We start from the raw sequence: 17,937 nt of genomic DNA, 5'->3' as shown, positions 1-17,937 counted from the left end.
TGCACGGACCACTGCTCTCCATGGTGCAGTACAGCCCAGTATAACCCCGTATGGAGCAACACAAACCCACGTGCCCAGTATAACACGAATACAGCCCAGTACAACCCAGTATGCTGCAGCGCATTCATATACATCCCTGCACGTCCCTGTACAGCCCAGCATGGCCCAGTCCATCCCAGCATGGCCCAGTATGACACAGTACGATCTCGTGCAGCCCGGCACGACGCAACTCAACGCCGACGGCAGCGCACAGAGCCCAGCACAGCCCGAGATACCCGCCCACCCCCAGCCCCCTCCCCACGGGGAGCCGCCACGCACGGAGCCCTCCCGGCCGCCAGGGGGCGCTCACAGGCGTACCGAGCTGCGAGGCGCATGCGCGGGGCGGAGCCGAACCAGGCCGGCGCCGCACTCAGAGCCGTCCGCACGCTGCCGCCATGGCGCTGCTGCAGAGCCGCCTCCTTCTCTGCGCCCCGCGCCGCGCAGCCACCACCGCCCGCGCCAGGTGAGGCTGACGGCGGCTCGAGACCCGGGAGCGCGTTCCGCACCGCCGGGCTGCACGGAGGGGGGGCTCGAGAGGGTCCTACCGGGGGAGGAAGCGCGTCCGTGCGGCCGGGGGATCCGTCCTGCTTCTGAGGGGCTCGGGGGCGGGAAAGGGGTTGCCATGGAGACGGCGCGCTGATTGGCGGGCGGGCGAAGCGAGTCGGGGGGCACGCGTTCTGATTGGCTGCGGCCCGGCGCCCCACCACTTCCCCCCCCCCCCCGCTGCCCTTGAGGAGCCGCCGTGGAGGGCGCGTGGGGGGGGGCGTGCAACGAGGGGGGTGGTTGTGTTGGGTTGGGTTGTGTTGTGGGATGGGAACGGACTGCAGGCATGGAGACACCGGGATGGGACACGGATACGGGTGTGAGGGCTGGGGACACCGGGACAGGGAGATGGGCACAGGGACAGGGATGGATACCGGGACAGGGGGCGTGGACTAGGATATGGACATGGGTACTGGGATGGGAACACAAGGCTGGGGACGTGGGGCCTGATATACGGACATGGGGCCAAGGGACATGGGGACCAGAGGCTGGGGATGAACATGGACACAGGCATGGGGTGGACACCATGATGAGGGTGGACACGAGGATGCAGGGCACAGCTGGAGCCCTATGAGGAGCTGCATGCACTGCTGCACTTGCTGTGGTGCTCAGGCTTTCATCTGTGTGTATTGCATCTATGGGTTGTGTGCTTGGATCCCTTGGTCCCGTGGCTGAGAAGCAGTATGTGCTGGAGGATCTGAGCCTTGCTGCTGTTCAGGACAAAGCCTCCCGATCTGTGCTGGCCTTGGTGGGCTGCAGGGAGCCATTTCCAGCCAAAGAAAGCAAGGTTTCCCCATTACAGCAGATGCAGAAGACAGTTAGATGCTGATTTACCCCATTCAGCCCAGCACGGCTCCTTGCTGCCTGGTGAGGTGAATGCCTCCAATCCCAGCTGCTCCAGACGCTGCATTCTGGCTCTTATCAGCAGCTATTGCATCTGTGGGTTGTGCCCTTAGACCTCTTGGTCCCATGCTTGCTCTGTAGTAACCTACAATTGCGTCGGTGGGTTGTGCCCTTGGACCCCTTGGTCCTGTGCCCATCCTGTGTAGCAGCCTCCTGGCCATAGCTTTCCTTCACTCAGGTTCAGTACACAACTGCAAATTGGATCTAGGTCACCTGAAAGCAAATGCAGGCTATGCCTGCTCTGCTGTAGGTGAGGAGCCGTTGTGCAGATCCAGCTGTTCCATGTTTGTCGCGCACAGGGATAATCAGCACTTTTCTGATTGCTAATCTTCATTAACTCCACTTTAATGTGCTCAGATGCAGGCACCCTGAAATCAGGACAGAGGAGGTGAGATCCAAAGCAGTTAAAGCACTCCTTTGGTACACGGAAGTGCATCAGGGATGGGTAATGCTCAGCTCTGTTGGACCAGCAGATGGCTGCTGTAAATGCCTTTATTTGATATGCCTCTAAGCTAGAAGCCCTTTGGGGCTGCAGCCTGGAGGTGTTGTTCCCTTGCAAATATTTGCTCTGGCCTTTGGCCTCTCCATCCTGCTTGGGCTTGCAGAGCTGCTGCAGGGATTTGGCTGATGCTTTGGGATCCATCTGCTGTAGGGATGGGCCCCCAATGAAGGAAACCTGTGAGTGCTTGCTTGCCCGGAGGAAAGCTGCTTTGTGTGCCTGCCTGAGCCCATGAGCCACACATTCCACACACGCTCCTCATGGGTGCTGCTGGTCGATGAGGTTCCTGACCAAACCAAGAAGCAGATGGCTTCTGGAACGAGAAGCTTTGCATCCCAGCGCTGCCTCCCCTGTGTCCAGAGGTGGATGGAGACGCACTCCTTGCTCACATTGGATGCCCCTTGAGTAGTGAAGCTGCAGTTTCAGCTTGTTTTCCTTTGGCTTTCGGCACTGAGGTGCCTCCAGTCCTGATGTGTGGGCAGCAAAGGTTGTGCAGTTTATAACTTTGACCTTTATTTGAGACCAGGCTCATTTAATTGCCAGAAATGGAGTACAAGGCAGTGCAGTGACAGCACGTTACGGGGACATGGTGGTAGCGATGTGTTGTGGTTTGGGAAGGCTTTGGCTCTGCTCTCCTAAGTGTTCTGATGTGTTTGAAGAACCCAGTGTGGGCTGTTCCTCTTGTTTCCCCTTTTCCCTGCCTAAAAGCAGCAGAGGAGCCATTTTGCTGCCTTCACCCCAAAATCCTCAAGCCAAGAAGGGGAAAATCAGCCCTAAACCTTCCTTAAGCTGATAGAAAGACTCAGGATGAAAGCGCTTAACTCTGGGGTGCTGGAGCTTAGGTAAATGCCAGCAGGATCAGCAGTAATTGCAGCAGTCCATGGTGGAGCCAGTGACGTGCTTAAGTGTTTGCAGGATTGGGAGCTCAAACACAGTGAGCTGCCCGGCCGAAGGGCAGCCCTGATACCCAACCACACACTGCAGGGCGAGCATCTCAGTGGCACCACTGACTCATCCTCCTGTACTTAACGAGTCTTAATTACCTCTTTGCTTAGCTGTCTTAGCATCTTCCATTTTTAAACTTCCTGAGGTGTCTCTGCCTCGGATGTGCTCACTGCCTTTTCTCCACAGTGCTGGTCAGGAATAGAAGCAGAGGTGTTTTGCTTGGAAGTGCTGTGATGCTGGGAAGGAGGAGGGCAGGGCTTTGGGGCTGTGATGAGAAGCAGCCTGTGTGCGTGAGCGTGTTGGTGTAGTAATGGCACTGGGTCAGACAGACCTAAAATGGACTGAGTGGGGGAAGAAATGACTTTGGGAGTTCTTTTGGCCACGCTGGCACCCAAACTGCCTGCTTCTACCTGGGCAGCATTCCCATGTAACGTTATCCTTTCCAGGCTGGTAAGCTCTGTGAAGCTGTCACGGGGCATTATTAGGTATGGGAGCTGGCTTGCTGTGTTTCTCCTTTAGCTCTCAAGGCTGAATCCTGCCTTTTAGCAGAGCTAAAAGCCAAGCTGTGCTGTGTGCCTCACCAAGCAGAGAGTCTGCATGATGCTGTGTGTAAGGATGGCTCAGAGCTGCATGGAGGGAGTCATCCTTCCTTCCAACCCAAAGCATTCCACAGTTAGCAGTCCCATTTACTGCTGCAAAACCACCTCTCCTTGTGCACTGCACAGGCGTGAACATGGGGCTGGGAAGACACCGCAGCCCAAAAGTAACAGATTTCTTTTTATAGCACGGCCTGGTGCGCTGTTGTTGATGTTCAGAGAAGCTCTGTGCCTTCAAGGTGCTGTGCCAGCAGGGCATGTGGCTCATGGGACTGTTGCTGACGTAAGCAGGGCTTGTGTCTGGCTGCAAGGAAGTACACCTTCGCATTGGAGCTTGTTAGACCTTGTGTGGGGAAATGGCATCCTGTGCCACTCGCAGGAAAACAGCATTTGGCTCCAACAGCTGTCCTGAAGGGAGGCAGGGAAGGGAGATATCCATTAGTGATGCACTGGAACAGGTTGCCCAAGGAGGCTGTGGATGCCCCATCCCTGCAGGCATTCAAGGCCAGGCTGGATGTGGCTCTGGGCAGCCTGGGCTGCTGGTTGGTGACCTGCACACAGCAGGGGGTTGGAACGAGATGAACATTGTGGGCCTTTTCAACCCAGGCCATTCTGTGATTACCTGCATCTGGCTGAGGTGCCCTGGGTGGGACTGACCTGCAGCCTGTGGGTGGTGAAAAGCTGGCAGCAGTTTAGGGCTGCAATGCTGCTGTCAGCACATGGAGAAAGCAGGGTAACTCCTACTTATGATTGGGTTGGAGGCAGCCAGGTGTCTTCAGGCTCAGGGTACTGGGGCTCTTCGCCCATTCTGCCACGTGAAATGCAGTGCCAGCTCATATGGATGATCCTTCACAAGCCATGGCTTAAAGATGAGATTCCCCTTTCTCTCTATTTGCGTGTCCTGCTGTGGTGCACATGAAGTTGTTGCTCTTCATGTCCGTCTGGGAGGATGGGTCTCATGTCCCCTCTGCCTGGCCAGAGCCACAGCACTCCTGCTTGTGCCCCCATAGTGATGCACGCCTTCACAAATGATCCAGAAACCCGAGAGCCGCGGGGTGCAGCACCATCCCCACTTCTCCAGCCTGACTGTGAACTTCTTTCCCTCCAGCTCATGGTGGTCCCACGTGGAGATGGGTCCCCCCGACCCTATCCTGGGGGTGACCGAAGCTTTCAAGCGCGATACCAACTCCAAGAAGATGAACCTGGGTGTGGGAGCGTACCGGGATGACAACGGGAAGCCGTATGTCCTGAACTGTGTTCGCAAGGTAAGCCTGGCCCCGGAGCAGGGCTATCTCTGTTAGCAATGCTTTAGAGACACAATACAGCCAGCTGTGAAGCAGTAGGGGATAAACGCCATATCTAACTTGTTGCTGACTGACAACAGTCCTTGAACCCAGCTGTCCTCTGATTCTCAAGGTGTTTCTTGAATAAACTGGTGTTCCCTGGGCTGGCCCCCATGGGACGGAAGAGCTGACGTTGTCCCCTTACTGGATTAGTCTTAAAAATTCTGCTGAGCCTTTGTTGCCAGCTTGTCCTTAAGCCAGCCTAGAACTCCAGCCCAAGGAGCTGGCTGTGCACACTGCCCTTGAGGGGATTACGGAGCCCTTCAGGGCTCTATGTGTAGAAAGAGGCTGTTAGAAATAGCTGCCAGCTGAAGTGCGCATTGACTGGCTGGTCTTGGCATAGGGAGGATGTGTTTTCCTTGGTTCTCTTGGCCTGAGATTCAAATCCATTCCTTGCCCTCCATTTCCTGGGTCAGCACATGCTGCAGCTGTGTCACAGCCAGGCAGCCTGGGTGGTGTCACAGGAGGAGCTTTTTGTTGCTGTGTCTGTCCTGCTGCCCTAGAAGTGTAGGCAGGGTTCCCTATGAAGACATGGACGTGACTATTTTTTTCCTGCTCCTCCATAATATTTGAGTCTCCCAGTCCGGCAGGATGATTCCAGCTTGGGCAAAGAAACACGTGTCCCTGTGCAGCAGCATTAACTCACAGTGGGCCAGAAGTGGCACCCAGTTCCCTGGCTCTGCCAGTCTGATGCTTACACCCCCTGTGGATCTGGTGCCTGTGGTGAAAGCTGAGTGTCACCAGATGTGTGCTGCTGCCCCCCTGGTTTTGCTGGGCTATGATTTCTGGAGGGAAGCTCCTGTCAGCCAAGCTTTTTCCTTTTTGAGTGAGCAAATGTTAAGAGAAGCAACACGGAGCTGGCCACCATCCTCACCATGGTAATGCTTCCTGTGCTGAATGTGTGTCCTCCTTTCCAGGCAGAGGCCATGATAGCAGCTAAGAAGATGGACAAGGAGTACTTGCCCATTGCAGGGCTGGCGGATTTCACCAGGGCATCAGCAGAACTTGCACTGGGTGAAAACAGTGAGGCCTTCAAGAGCGGCCGGGTGAGGAGCAGGCAGGGGAGCAGTGGGTGGGCAGCACTGAGATGTGTGTGCACTGTGGGGGCACCCAGCAGGAGCAGAGGGGCTGGTGTGGATCCCAGCAGAGCTGCTGGCTGGCTCGCCCCAGGATAACTGCCTCCTCAGCAAGCAGCTCTTCCCAAGGAGGGGTCAGAACCTTGCCAAGAGTCCAACTCCTTGCCCTGCAAAAGGAGTTGTTGATGCCTGTCCCCTCCAGCCCCATGTCCCTGTTTGAGTGTGTGGCTGCTAATGCTGCTGTGATGGTTGGGCTGTTCCCTGGATCCTTACTGCATCATCTCAGAGCCTTGTATTCTTCTTCCCTTGCAGTATGTTACCGTGCAGGGTATTTCTGGGACTGGATCTCTGCGAATTGGAGCCAATTTTTTGGTGAGTGGCTGGGTGGAGAAAAAAGGAACGTCCTTTGACAAGAGCTTCATCTTTGGGTTTCTCTGTCTGCTTCAATCTGTCCGGCCCGTTTGAACTCTGTGTCTTTTTCTTCACCAGCAACGGTTCTTCAAGTTCAGCCGTGATGTGTATCTACCCAAACCATCCTGGGGCAACCACACGCCCATCTTCCGCGATGCCGGCCTGCAGCTTCAGGCTTACCGCTACTACGACCCCAAAACGTGCAGCCTCGACTTCACCGGTGCCATGGAGGACATCTCTGTGAGTTGCTTTCCGTGCCTGGAAGCAGGGAGGTGATGTGGGGAGAAGGGTGAGCTTCTTATGTTCACCTAAACGTGGTGAGGAGCCCCAATGACACCAAATTGTGGCCAGAAGCTTTGCAGGGCTCATTTAAACCATACTGGGGCAATGGTCTCACCTCAGCAGCTGGGGAGAGTGCTCAGATGTTGTTAATCGCTCATTATAATGTCTTTCTTAGAAAATTCCAGAGAAGAGCATCATCCTCTTGCATGCGTGTGCTCACAACCCCACTGGAGTGGATCCTCGACAGGAGCAATGGAAGGAGTTGGCATCTGTGGTGAAGGTGAGTACAAGGGTGTCCCAGGGATGCTGTATGTTTCATAGGAAATCCACAGCTGTGTACTTTCATGGGTCACATTTGCTCATTGGCAAGGTATAGGCTGCTCCCTGCCCCGGAGCTGCTGTGCTGAAGGGTAGGAGCCAGACAAAGGCACCCATAAAGCTTCTGTCTGAGCAGCAGGCTTTCTGCTGGCACCTCTTGGGAAGGTGGGGAAGGGAGCTCTGGGAGAATGAGAAGCTGGAGTTTGAGGGGAGTGTCCCTTTCACGTGCCTGGTGTCCCCTAGAAAGTTCATCGGGCTGTCTGTCACACTGTTGCTTCTTTGCTGGCAGAAACGGAACCTCCTTGCATACTTTGACATGGCCTACCAGGGCTTTGCCAGCGGGGACATCAACCGGGATGCCTGGGCTTTGCGGCACTTCATCGAACAGGGCATCGACGTCGTGCTGTCACAGTCCTATGCCAAGAACATGGGGCTGTACGGTGAGTTGGGCGGGTAGGGTGGAAGATCTCATCCAGGCTGGATTAGCGGTGGGTGTCCTGGTGGAGATGCTGTGCGTCCTCCCAGTTCCAACTGCTGCCTGTGCCCAGCCTGTAGCATTGAACAGAGCACAGGAGGAAGCCCTTGGGAACTGGTGGAGGTCTTTCCGTGGAGGAGTCCTGCCCCAGCCCTGGGTATCCTTGGGCAGAGGCTGGGACCTGATGGTCTCCGTTTCAGGAGAGCGTGCGGGCGCCTTCACGGTGATCTGCCGTGATGCAGAGGAGGCCAAGAGGGTCGAGTCGCAGCTGAAGATCCTCATCCGTCCCATGTACTCCAACCCACCCATGAACGGAGCCCGCATCGCCTCCCTCATCCTGAACACCCCTGACCTACGGAAGGAGTGGTAAGAGAGGACTCCTAATGCTCACAGCAGCAAGGCACAGAGGCTGTCTTAGCCTTGTTGTGCTTGCTGCATCGTGAGCAGCTCTTAGTTCAGGGTACAGCCAGAGCCGCACGCTACTGCTTTCCCCTAGGGAAATCCCCTCCCAGATCTGATTAGCATCAGCTAGTATCAGTCTGGCCTGGCATGTAAGGGTTTTCCTTGCACTACTGAAGCAGAAAACACTTGAGGGGCTGGGGAGGTAAAGCTTCCCTAGGACTGAAGGCTGCTGGAGCTGCTAGTCTAGGGAGTACAAAAAAACCAACTGAGGCATCGTGGCTGTGTTTCACATAGGGGGAAGTGGAAGCTTAAGCCCCTTGGGAATTAAAACTCAGGAATGTCACCCTGGTGCCCTAAGCCTGCTTTCTGGTGCCAACCTGTGCTGCTCCAGCAGCTGGCTGTGCAGAACAAAGGCTGGCTGTGTGTTGTGGCCACGCTGCTTTGGCAGGCTGATGCTTTGCATGATCCAGCAGAGACGTCTCCTGGCTGCGCTGCCTTGGATCAGAGGCCATCTGCCTGCACTGGGGGTGCCCTTTGTGTTCCTCAGGTACTATTTTATGGTGGGCTTGGGCAGCGCTGCCATGACCCCCAGCTCTTTAAGAAGCAAGAGCTGTCGAGGCTCTGGTAATAGTGCCCAACAGCAGTGGAACAAATAAGCAGCAGCTTATTTAAGGTTGTCCAGCCAAAGCAACAGCTTCACAGTCCATGGGCTTCTCTCAGTTGTGTGACCGTTCCATGGGGATGGCTGTGGTCTATGATTGATGGCACACTTGGTGCTTTTGGGGTGCAAAACTTCCCCTGTTGGAGGTGGTTTGCTTTCTGGGTGGCTGGGAAGGGAGTTGTGTTGGTGCATGCCAGCTGAGCTCTGAGCAGTAACCGGGTTGACTTGTCAGGCTGGTGGAGGTGAAGGGCATGGCCGACCGGATCATCAGCATGAGGAATCAGCTGGTGTCCAACCTCAAGAAAGAGGGATCTTCCCACAACTGGCAGCACATCACTGACCAGATTGGCATGTTTTGCTTCACGGGGCTGAAGCCTGAGCAGGTAAACACAGTTCCTCTGGTCTCGAGGTGTTGTTTGTGGTACTTGTCAGAAAGATACGGAGTGCTGGTGCCAGAATGAGCCCATGGGGGGCAGGTCTTCTCAAGGAGGAATATCTTCCCAGCCTGCAGAACTGGAGTATCATGGCAACCCATGTCTTGCTCTGCTTCCTGAGCTTCTTCTGGAGGTTGAAAGCAAATGTCTCCTGCTTATCTGGCAGTCACTTAATGCCACTCTGAGGTGACGCCTGGCTGAACATCTGCAGGGTTTGCATGTTGCCCAAGAGCTGAGCAGCAGCTCTTGCTTTCCCAGAGCTCTGCAGGTGGTTGGATGACGTGTCTGCTGGCACCCAGCTTGTGTTTGGTTCTAGCAGGCTGTATCAATCTGCACTCCAGCAACAGAATAGATAGAGGGCTTCAATTTGATCTCTGCTCTTTCATCCCAGGTGGAGCAGCTGACGAAGGAGTTCTCCATCTACATGACAAAGGATGGCCGAATCTCCGTGGCAGGAGTTGCATCCAGCAATGTAGGCTACCTGGCTCACGCCATCCATCAAGTCACAAAGTAAAGACGAAGGCGTGCTCTGGAGCTGCTGGCCTTCCCCACGGGTCAAAGAAGGGGAGGGAAAGGAAGGAAGGAGAACACTTCCAACCACAGCACTTAATGCTGCTGCTGAATGTATCTTGTAGATGAGTTGTCGTAGAAGCCTCTAGTCCAAATTGCACCGCGTTGTGGAGCAAGGACATAATTGCTGGCTCCCTGTCGCCATAGCCATTCTCTCCTGCTGCTTGTCCCTTGTCCATCATCCCCAACACCCATCTGCACTGGAGGGAGTAAGAGGTTACTGCTCTGCATCCTACTGGCGTACACACCAAAGGCATCCCTGTGCTTGTTTCTCCACGAGAGGGCTGTACCAGGCTGCTCACCCTCACAGCAGCAGGCAGGGAGCAGGGTGGGCTGAGGGGGTACTTTGGGTTCATCTGGTGAGCCAGGCTCAGCCTGTCCCTGCTGCCTGCAGGCTCTGTGCTCCTCCACCCTCTGCTGCTGGACTTGGCTTAGCCCAGCGGTGGGCAGTGCTGAAGCTACCATCCAACAGGGACTGTAAAGGCTCTGAGGACTTGTCACTACTAAAACGTGCTCCGCTGTGGGCTTTGTTTCCATCTGGGACTCTGTCGGGTGTCATTCACAGTGGCATTGGTGTGTGTGTGTGGCAGGCTCCTGTCACTGCTCTCAACCTCTGCTCCCATGCTCTGAGGTCAATTTCTTGCCCCTCAATAAGAACTTCCTCTGACAACTGCTCTCTGTGGCTCTGTGTGTCTCCCCAACCCCTGCAGCCTCGTCCCATCAGCCCTGGGAGCCCAGATGAGCTGGGCTGTGGCCAACCTGACCCGGGGATGCTGTGACATCCTCCTCATCCACTCCATCTTTGGAATGGTGATGGTAAATGCAGGAGGGAAGGATCCCAAGGGCGGTCTGAGCGTCGGCCGTGCGAAAACCATCCTCTCGGGCTGGCTGCCCTCAGCTCTGGCTGTCCAGGCTCCACGCTCGGCCAGCGGCGCTCGCAGCCCTCATTGCTCCGCTCCGAGCTCCAATCCCAACCGCAGCCGCTCGGGGAGGCGTGGCGGGGGGCGGGCGGCGCCGGCGCGGTTGCGGTGAGAGCCGGGAAGGGGGAAGGGGGAGAAGGCGGTGCGGGGCGGTGCGACCCCGGCGGGGAGGAGGGACGCGCGTGGGCACGGCGGTGGGAGGCGGCTCCGGACCGCAGAGACGGCGCCCCGCCCGGGTGAGCGGGGGGGTCCCGTTGGGCCCGTGGGGGGCTGGGGGTACCCTCGGGGTGCAGCCTGCGCGCGGGGGCCGCGTGCCGTGCCGTGCCGTGCCGTGCCGTGCCGTGCCGCCGGGTTAAAAACAGCCCGAAGGCAGAACGCGGCCCGGGCGGGAGGCACGGAGGATCCGCTGGGCCGTGCGGGTTCCTCCCCACCCCGAGTCCCGCCGGCCTCCGTGCTGCGTGGCGGTGCGTGGGGACGGGGCGGCTGCCCGGCGCACGGCGCGGCTGTTCCCCGCAGCGATGGGTTCCCCGGGCCGGCCGTGCGCTGCGGTGCTCGTTGCGGGTCTCGCTGAGCCCGGCCCTGACCTTTACCCCGCAGCACGTGCGCAGCAGCTTCTGCAGAGCTTGCAGGAATTGGGGCCGGAATTGACGAAGCCCAGCAGGGCTCGTGCCCGCTGCAATGCGCGTCCCCGTGAGGCCGGCGAGGCGGAGGTGAGCTCTGCTTCCCCGCAGTATCCGTGGGGCAGGCGCTGTCCCTGTGCCGTTCCCCACCGGCTCTCTCTAACGGAGGCCGTAGCGGTACTGGAGGATCCTCGGCAGCCTCGCGTTCTCCTCCAGCCCTTCGTAGGAGTCGCAGAGCAGCGCCGGCCTGGCTGTTTGCTGTCGCCAAACCCAATGGAGCCAACGCTACCCCACAACATTCTGCTGACCCCGGTGCAGGAGCGCTAGCGGGACGCACGGCTGGGAGGAGCGGGCGCTGCCGGCAGGAGGATGGCTCAGGCCGCTGGGAGCATCAACACTGACTACAGGGACTGGGAGTGGAGCGCCGATGCTGGGGAACGAGCCAGGCTCCTGCAGAGCCCCAGCGTGGAAGCGGTGCCGAAGAGCGAGGAGAGCCAAGGGAACGGCGCCGGGGCCACGTCGGCTCTGGGCGCGGTGTTCATCGTGGTGAATGCTGCTCTTGGGGCCGGGCTGCTCAACTTCCCTGCTGCCTTCAACATGGCTGGCGGCGTGGCTGCGGGCATTGCCCTGCAGATGGTGAGAGCTGGGCTGGGACAGCCCTTGTCCCGAGCCTGGAGGGACTGGGGGGGTTGCAGGGCTGGGGAGGTTGCAGGGCTGTGGGGAGGAGATGTTGGGTGGAATCCCCCCCGGGTGAAGCAGAGGTTGGGACCTGTGGGGGGCAGTAGTGATGCTGTCTGCATTTTGGGGTGGCTTTGTTGGTTGCTGCTGCCTCACTTTGTCCCCTCCCCGTCTCTCCCTCTCACAGTGCATGCTGATCTTCATCATCGGAGGGCTGGTCATCCTGGCGTACTGCTCGCAGGCCAGCAATGAACGGACCTACCAAGAGGTGGTGTGGGCGGTGTGTGGGAAGGTGCCAGGTGTGCTGTGCGAGGTGGCCATCGCCGTGTACACCTTTGGCACCTGCATTGCTTTCCTCATCATCATCGGAGACCAAGAAGACAAGAGTGAGTGCCCCGAGGGGCGCTGGGTTGCATCCCTCCCTCTGGAAGGGGGAAAGGATGTGACCCTTTGGGTAGATGTGGCGCTGACCAATATAGTTTGGGGGGGGAATGGATTGGGGTTGGACCCGGCGATCTTAGTGGTCTTTTCCAACCTAAATGATTCTCTGACCTATCTCTGCTACAGTCATTGCTGCTCTGGTGACAGAGCCTGAGGAAGCAGGGAGCAGCCGCTGGTACACGGACCGCAAGTTCACCATCAGCATCACTGCCTTCCTCCTCATCCTCCCCCTCTCCATCCCCAAAGAGATTGGCTTCCAGAAATACGCCAGGTGGGTAAGGAGAGCCCTGCAGGCCTGGGGGGTGGTCTGGGGAGAGGGAGCAACAGTACCTGGTGTCTTCCTTGGGGGAAGAGAAGAGCAGGGATCATCCTGGTTGTGGAGGTTGGGATGGCCCAGGCTGTGCAGGCAGGGAGACCCTCAGACATCCTCGGAGCTGGATGCTGACGGCTTGCTGTCCCCTCCTGCAGCTCTCTGAGTGTGATTGGCACGTGGTACGTCACTGCAGTCATCGTCATCAAGTACATCTGGCCTGACAAGGAGCTTGTGCCTGTGGAGATCCCTACCAGGTGCGTGCAAGAGACGTAATGCTGATGGTCTCATCTGGATTTCCAGTGCTCCAGCACGGGATTTGAGGAGAGCAATTCACTTCTAGCTCTGCTACAGCTGCATCAAACCCCAGAAAGGAGAGGTCGGGGTCTCCTTTGGGGTGATTTTTGGTTATTTCCTTTGCTGTTGTGGCTTTCTTTTCCTTCACCATGTGGGACTTTCTGGACTCACTGTGGTCAGGGAATTTTAGGGCAGAGCAGAGTTAAGACCAGTTTTTGTCACTGCCCAAAGGAAAACCTTTATCCATGCAAAAGCTCTGTCCAGGTGGGAGGAACTGGTGGCTGAGCTGGGGGCAGATCAGCAGAGGACCAAACAGTTTGGATGTGCCCCTGCTCTGATCGGTGGCCGTTTCTCTCCCCAGCCCCTCCACCTGGATGGCCGTGTTCAACGCCATGCCCACCATCTGCTTTGGATTCCAGGTAGCTTCATGCAGCACACGGGATCTCGTGCAGCTCCCTGCTGCTCTGACTCGTCCCATATTGTGTCCCCTCACTCTCTTTGTGTCTCTGGCAGTGCCATGTGAGCAGCGTGCCCGTCTTTAACAGCATGAAGCAGCCAGAGGTGAAGACGTGGGGAGCAGTGGTGACAGCAGCCATGGTGATCGCTCTCTTTGTCTATACTGGCACTGGTAAGTGAGGGGACCCCATGGTGGCCTGTGTGGTCCTTGGAGGAGCTGTGAGCTCCTGGGGACAGATGCTGTGGTCAGCAGAGGTAACTTGAACACACATCCAGGAGGGTCTTTCCCTGCCCCATCTGAATGCACCGTTCCCTGGCAGGTGTCTGTGGCTTCCTGACCTTTGGAGCCAGTGTGGACCAGGATGTGTTGCTTTCCTACCCCTCCAATGACATCCCTGTTGCCCTCGCTCGGGCTTTCATCATCCTGTGCGTGCTGACGTCCTACCCCATCCTGCACTTCTGCGGCCGGTGAGTGAGGAGGGGCAGTGGGGCTGGCGCAGGCAGGGGGGTACTGCTGGGAACCCTCCTTCCTTCCCACGGCTCTGTGCCCACAGGGCTGTTCTGGAAGGCCTCTGGCTCCGCTACACCGGAGTGACAGTGGAGGAGGACGTGGTTCGGGAGCGGAGGAGACGCCTGCTGCAGACCATTAGCTGGTTCCTCCTGACTCTCCTCCTGGCTCTCTTCATCCCTGACATTGGCAAAGTCATCTCTGTCATTGGAGGCTTGGCCGCCTGCTTCATCTTTGTCTTCCCAGGTACATCCTGGGATGCTCTGTGGTTGGGGGAGGTCTCTTGGCCTTGTATTGCAAAGAGGGAGGGGGTGTGATGGGGACATAGGAGCTAGGAGACCTTTAGAGAAGGAAGACCAACTGGTTTTGACTGCTGTCTCTACTCCAGAACTGGGAGTGTTGGAGAAGCAGCGGGATAGGTGAGAACGGGCTGGAGGAAGACTGTCTCATCAACCAGCAGCATGCTCTGCCCCTTCCCAGAGGAGGCTGGGAGGTGGTTGGGGTTGGGCTGTAGCTCATCCTCTGTGGGCTGAAAGAGGGCAAAGACAAACAGGAGAGGATGCATCTACCCTGCCCTTGCTTCAGTGGAGCTCAGTTCAGCTGCCTGGTCTGCAGGGCGCCTGTTCAGTTCTTTTCTGGGTTTAATGTGCCTCCTGTCCCTCTCAGGGCTCTGCCTGATACAAGCCAAACTCTCTGAGATCCAAGAAACCAGAGCAGTCAGGTAACATGCTTCCCCTCTCCCTGCTTTCCCTATGGGATTTGGGCATAAAGGTCCCTTCTAAGCACATCCCATCCTTGTGTATCCGCAGCTGGTGGGCGCAGGTTGGCTACGGGGTATTCATGGTCACCCTTGGAGCCTTCATCTTCGGACAGACCACTGCCAATGCCATCTTCGTGGATCTGGCAGCCTGAGCCCTCCTCCAGGCAGGACCCTGCTGCTGCTGAGGGGAAGTAATTTCCCATCAGACTGAGGGGGGGTGGGGAGAAAACATTTTAGCGTATTGGGAATGTCCAAGAGGAGTGTTGAAACGCAGGGCTTCGCTGGAAGAGCCCTGCAAGGACTTGTGTCTTGTTGTCTTAACACACCAGGCAGTCAGGCTTGCCTTCTCAGTCCTGACTCCCTGGTGACGGAGGAGAACCCCACTCACTCCGTGCTGACATCCAGGTCAAATCCTTTCTGCCCCTCTGGGGTAGGCTTCACTAAGGGATCCCATCTGGGTTTGCACAGGAAAGCTCACTGCTTCCCTCAGTGTCAGGGGAACTTGTTTCCAGCACTTTCACAGCTTAAAGTCACAGCATTGGAGGGAAGCAGTGTGTCTTGTTTAAAGGGAACGAGGGACCGTGCTTTACTTTATAGTTGGTGAGAGCGTGCTGCGATCAGAACATAAAACAAATGGTGCATCTGTAGAAAGGGAGAAAGCAAAGGGAGCTCTGCCTCACCGAGCAGCGCTGGGCAATGGGCCCCAGCTGATTCCCATCACCTCAAAGTGAGTTTTACTGTGCATGAGCACAGCAATTCCTCCAGCACCTTGAACTCATTAGTTTAGACAGAGTGACATCCCCATGGTCCTCTTCTTTGTCCGTGTTTGGTTTTAAGTTTGCTTTCCCGTGGCTCATCCTGCCAGCCTGCTGTCCTATCCCAGTGCTAGCAGGTGTTTCCCCTTCCATTTTCCTCTGACCAGGCTGCACTTGCTGTTAGGAAGTGGGAATGTTGCATTGAGCCTGATTTTAACACTGAGCCCAATTTTAATGTGCCATTTGTCAGGGAGGGTGACTGGGAGGACCGCAGGAGCAATGTTTACATTGCCAGCCCCAGCCTTGGGGCTGGTGGACTCACTGGAGAAGGTGCTGTGAACTGCATCTGCCTACTGGAAACACTACGCTAGATCCAAGCTCTTAATTTCAAATCCTGGTCTCCTGGTCTGCGTGTCCGAGGAGTGGGCCAGGTGTAGGTTTTAAGGGATGCTCTGGGGATAAAAGCAGTCAGTATTAACCCAATTCATATTGTTCCCATGCTCATTTGTGCTGTGGCTGGTGCTGCTCTTGGATGTTCCTCCTTAGCCTTTCCCAATAGTCTCTTTTCTGTTTCTTGGTTGTTTCTTTGGGCATAGGGGTTCCCACAGCTGCAGGTGAGGCTTGGGGCGTTTAAATCCCAGCAGCCAACCGCTCTTGTTGAGACTTTAAGGTCCCTTGATCTTTGGCTTCTAAATCCCTTGGCAGGGAGACATCGGTGTTTGTGTCTGGTCTCGACGCAGTGCTTGGCAGACATGGGACGTGGCCCAGCCTGTGACGGTGGGAAGATGAACAGTGACATGTTGATGCAGTCCTTGCCACGTTCCTTTCCTTCTGTGACCGACCAGCAGTGGGTAGGAGGGCAGCCTGCAGGTACAGCTTGCTGGTGGCATTCATCCTCTCCCTGCACTGCTGTATGGGTGTGCTCTGACAAAGGGTGGCTTCAGCCTGGCTATCACAAACCACAGCTCCCAGGCAGTGCTGGCACAGCTCTGGAAAAGGCTTTTCACCTAAAATGCACATATCTTCCTAGAATCTGCTCTATCATTTGAATACTCCCCACCTCCCCCCCCATCTCTCTGAGGTTAGCTGGGGAAATGCAGACAGAGAATGAGCAGGAAATCCCAAATAAATTGTTTTGGGGGACTCTGTGAAGTGTTGTGTCCCTCCAGTCTCCTCCAGGGTAGCTCCAGCCTCTGCGCCTTCTGCTTTTCACATGAAAAGGCTCCAGCAAACCTGTTTGCATCACCTGGGGACAGAGGAGTGCAGTCAGTGTGCTGGGCTCTCCAGAAATCAGGCCGTGTTTCAGGGCATGCAGTGTGTGCCTGCATACACAGTGTGCTTTCCCACAAGAGATGGAAGGAGCCAGAGCCTGGGGTTAATGGCCGTTGTGTCTCAACACAGTCCACCCATGTTGCACGTGGGAGCATGGACATCACATTTTCCTTTTTCTTTCTTTGCCTCCCATCCCTTCTTGCCCTTTTCCTCCTTTCCCTTTTTCTCCCTTCTTTCCCTTTTTCCCCCTCCTTCTCTATCTCCCCTCTTTTATAAGTCCCCCCCCCCTTCCTTTCTTCTCTCTTTTCCCCTTTTCTTTCTTGCTTTCATGATCTTCCATTTCTCTCTCCCTTCTCCCCTATCCTGCTCGCTTGCTTTGTCCCATTTCTTTCCTTCTTTCCCTCCTTCCTTTCCATTCTCCCCATCCCCTTCCAAAAAAAAGCAGAGATCCACGGATAAGCACCTTGGATATCACCGCTGGGTTTGCAGCACCTGCAGCGTGGTTCTGAGCAGGAAGAAGAGCCCAGCCATGCAGAGCTAGGTTACTCGTGGGGTCTTTTGAGTACAAACCAGGCTCAGCCAAGACTGCACTGGAGCCGGGCCGTGGGATGTGTGTTGTGTCCTCACAGGAGTGCAGGCAACCAGAGATGCTGCTCACTTTGCTGCCTGGATGGAAGCCCTGCACTGTGGGGCTGCTGAGCTTCCTTATGGCCCTGCGTGTGGAGCTGGGGCTGGCTGTGCCCTGGCTGTGGGGTTATGTGGCAATGGGGCTGTTTCTCTGTTTGCCTTATCACTCCTGTGGCTGTTTACAGACTTTTTATGTAATTATGTTGTTTTTTTTTTAAAGTGCAAAACAAAACCAACCAAAAAACGAAAACCCTGGATGACCTTGACTCAATAAAAGTGAAGTTGTGGTGCGTTACCTCAGGCAGGCCCAATGTGGTTTCTGCATGACTGCGCTGCTTCATGGTGGGTAAGACCTCAAAACTCCATCAGGGCCGGCTGTGGGGGCACAGCCCAGGGTGATGGGGGCCTTAATGTCACAGAATCACGGCATCGTTAAGGTCAGGAAAGCCATCCCCGACCCCCAAACCCACCCGGCCCGTCACCTCAGGGCCAGCACAAAATGGCGGCCCCCCTGGGCCACACCACTGCGCCGCTGCGGGGGGAGGGGGCGCACGGCACGGACCGCACCACTGCCGTGCGATGGGGGGGGAAGGGGCGCTGCAGTACCGCAGTCCGACGCTGGGGGGCGCGTTGTGCGGGCCGTACCACCGCTGCGTGTAATGGGGGGGGTTGGGAGGACCACACCACTGCGGGCAGGGGGAGGCAGTGGGCACCATTGGGCGGGGGGCTGCTCCCCCCTCCCCGTGATTCCGGGCGCCCTTTGGCGCTCCCCGCTACTTCCTCTTCCTGCCTCGCG

General features: G+C 56.8%; 2 protein-coding genes across 2 annotated transcripts; both read left to right on the top strand.

Annotated features, from left to right (window-relative positions):
* The first annotated feature begins 356 nt into the window (after window positions 1–356).
* On the top strand, window positions 357–10,171 carry GOT2 (glutamic-oxaloacetic transaminase 2). Its single transcript, XM_072346778.1, has 10 exons — window positions 357–502; window positions 4,634–4,790; window positions 5,786–5,914; window positions 6,257–6,316; window positions 6,434–6,595; window positions 6,813–6,917; window positions 7,245–7,395; window positions 7,631–7,796; window positions 8,726–8,876; window positions 9,319–10,171. The coding sequence occupies exons 1-10, from the start codon at window positions 435–437 to the stop codon at window positions 9,439–9,441; spliced, it is 1,272 nt and encodes a 423-aa protein (XP_072202879.1). The 5' UTR covers window positions 357–434; the 3' UTR covers window positions 9,442–10,171.
* A 346-nt stretch (window positions 10,172–10,517) lies between these two features.
* SLC38A7 (solute carrier family 38 member 7) lies at window positions 10,518–17,442 on the top strand. Its single transcript, XM_072346450.1, has 12 exons — window positions 10,518–10,653; window positions 11,015–11,127; window positions 11,254–11,673; window positions 11,903–12,101; window positions 12,283–12,427; window positions 12,625–12,723; window positions 13,125–13,182; window positions 13,277–13,391; window positions 13,540–13,687; window positions 13,774–13,973; window positions 14,394–14,448; window positions 14,537–17,442. Exons 3-12 carry the CDS (start codon window positions 11,407–11,409, stop codon window positions 14,637–14,639), a joined length of 1,389 nt encoding a protein of 462 aa, XP_072202551.1. The 5' UTR covers window positions 10,518–10,653; window positions 11,015–11,127; window positions 11,254–11,406; the 3' UTR covers window positions 14,640–17,442.
* Window positions 17,443–17,937: the final 495 nt, after the last annotated feature.

The sequence above is a fragment of the Excalfactoria chinensis genome, chromosome 11 (assembly GCF_039878825.1).
Source record: "Excalfactoria chinensis isolate bCotChi1 chromosome 11, bCotChi1.hap2, whole genome shotgun sequence".
Lineage (NCBI taxonomy): Eukaryota > Metazoa > Chordata > Aves > Galliformes > Phasianidae > Excalfactoria > Excalfactoria chinensis.
Note: the sequence above shows the minus strand (reverse complement) of the source record. Positions and strands in the feature narration are given on the sequence as shown.

Bases quoted from the DNA above. Each gene is read 5' to 3' on its own strand.
- GOT2 (XM_072346778.1), top strand. From the start codon at position 435: ATGGCGCTGCTGCAGAGCCGCCTCCTTCTCTGCGCCCCGCGCCGCGCA. The intron at 503-4,633 runs GTGAGGCTGACG...CTTTCCCTCCAG, and splicing joins GCCACCACCGCCCGCGCCAG to CTCATGGTGGTCCCACGTGG. The intron at 4,791-5,785 runs GTAAGCCTGGCC...CCTCCTTTCCAG, and splicing joins TCCTGAACTGTGTTCGCAAG to GCAGAGGCCATGATAGCAGC.
- SLC38A7 (XM_072346450.1), top strand. From the start codon at position 11,407: ATGGCTCAGGCCGCTGGGAGCATCAACACTGACTACAGGGACTGGGAG. The intron at 12,102-12,282 runs GTGAGTGCCCCG...TCTCTGCTACAG, and splicing joins CGGAGACCAAGAAGACAAGA to TCATTGCTGCTCTGGTGACA. The intron at 12,428-12,624 runs GTGGGTAAGGAG...CCCCTCCTGCAG, and splicing joins GGCTTCCAGAAATACGCCAG to CTCTCTGAGTGTGATTGGCA.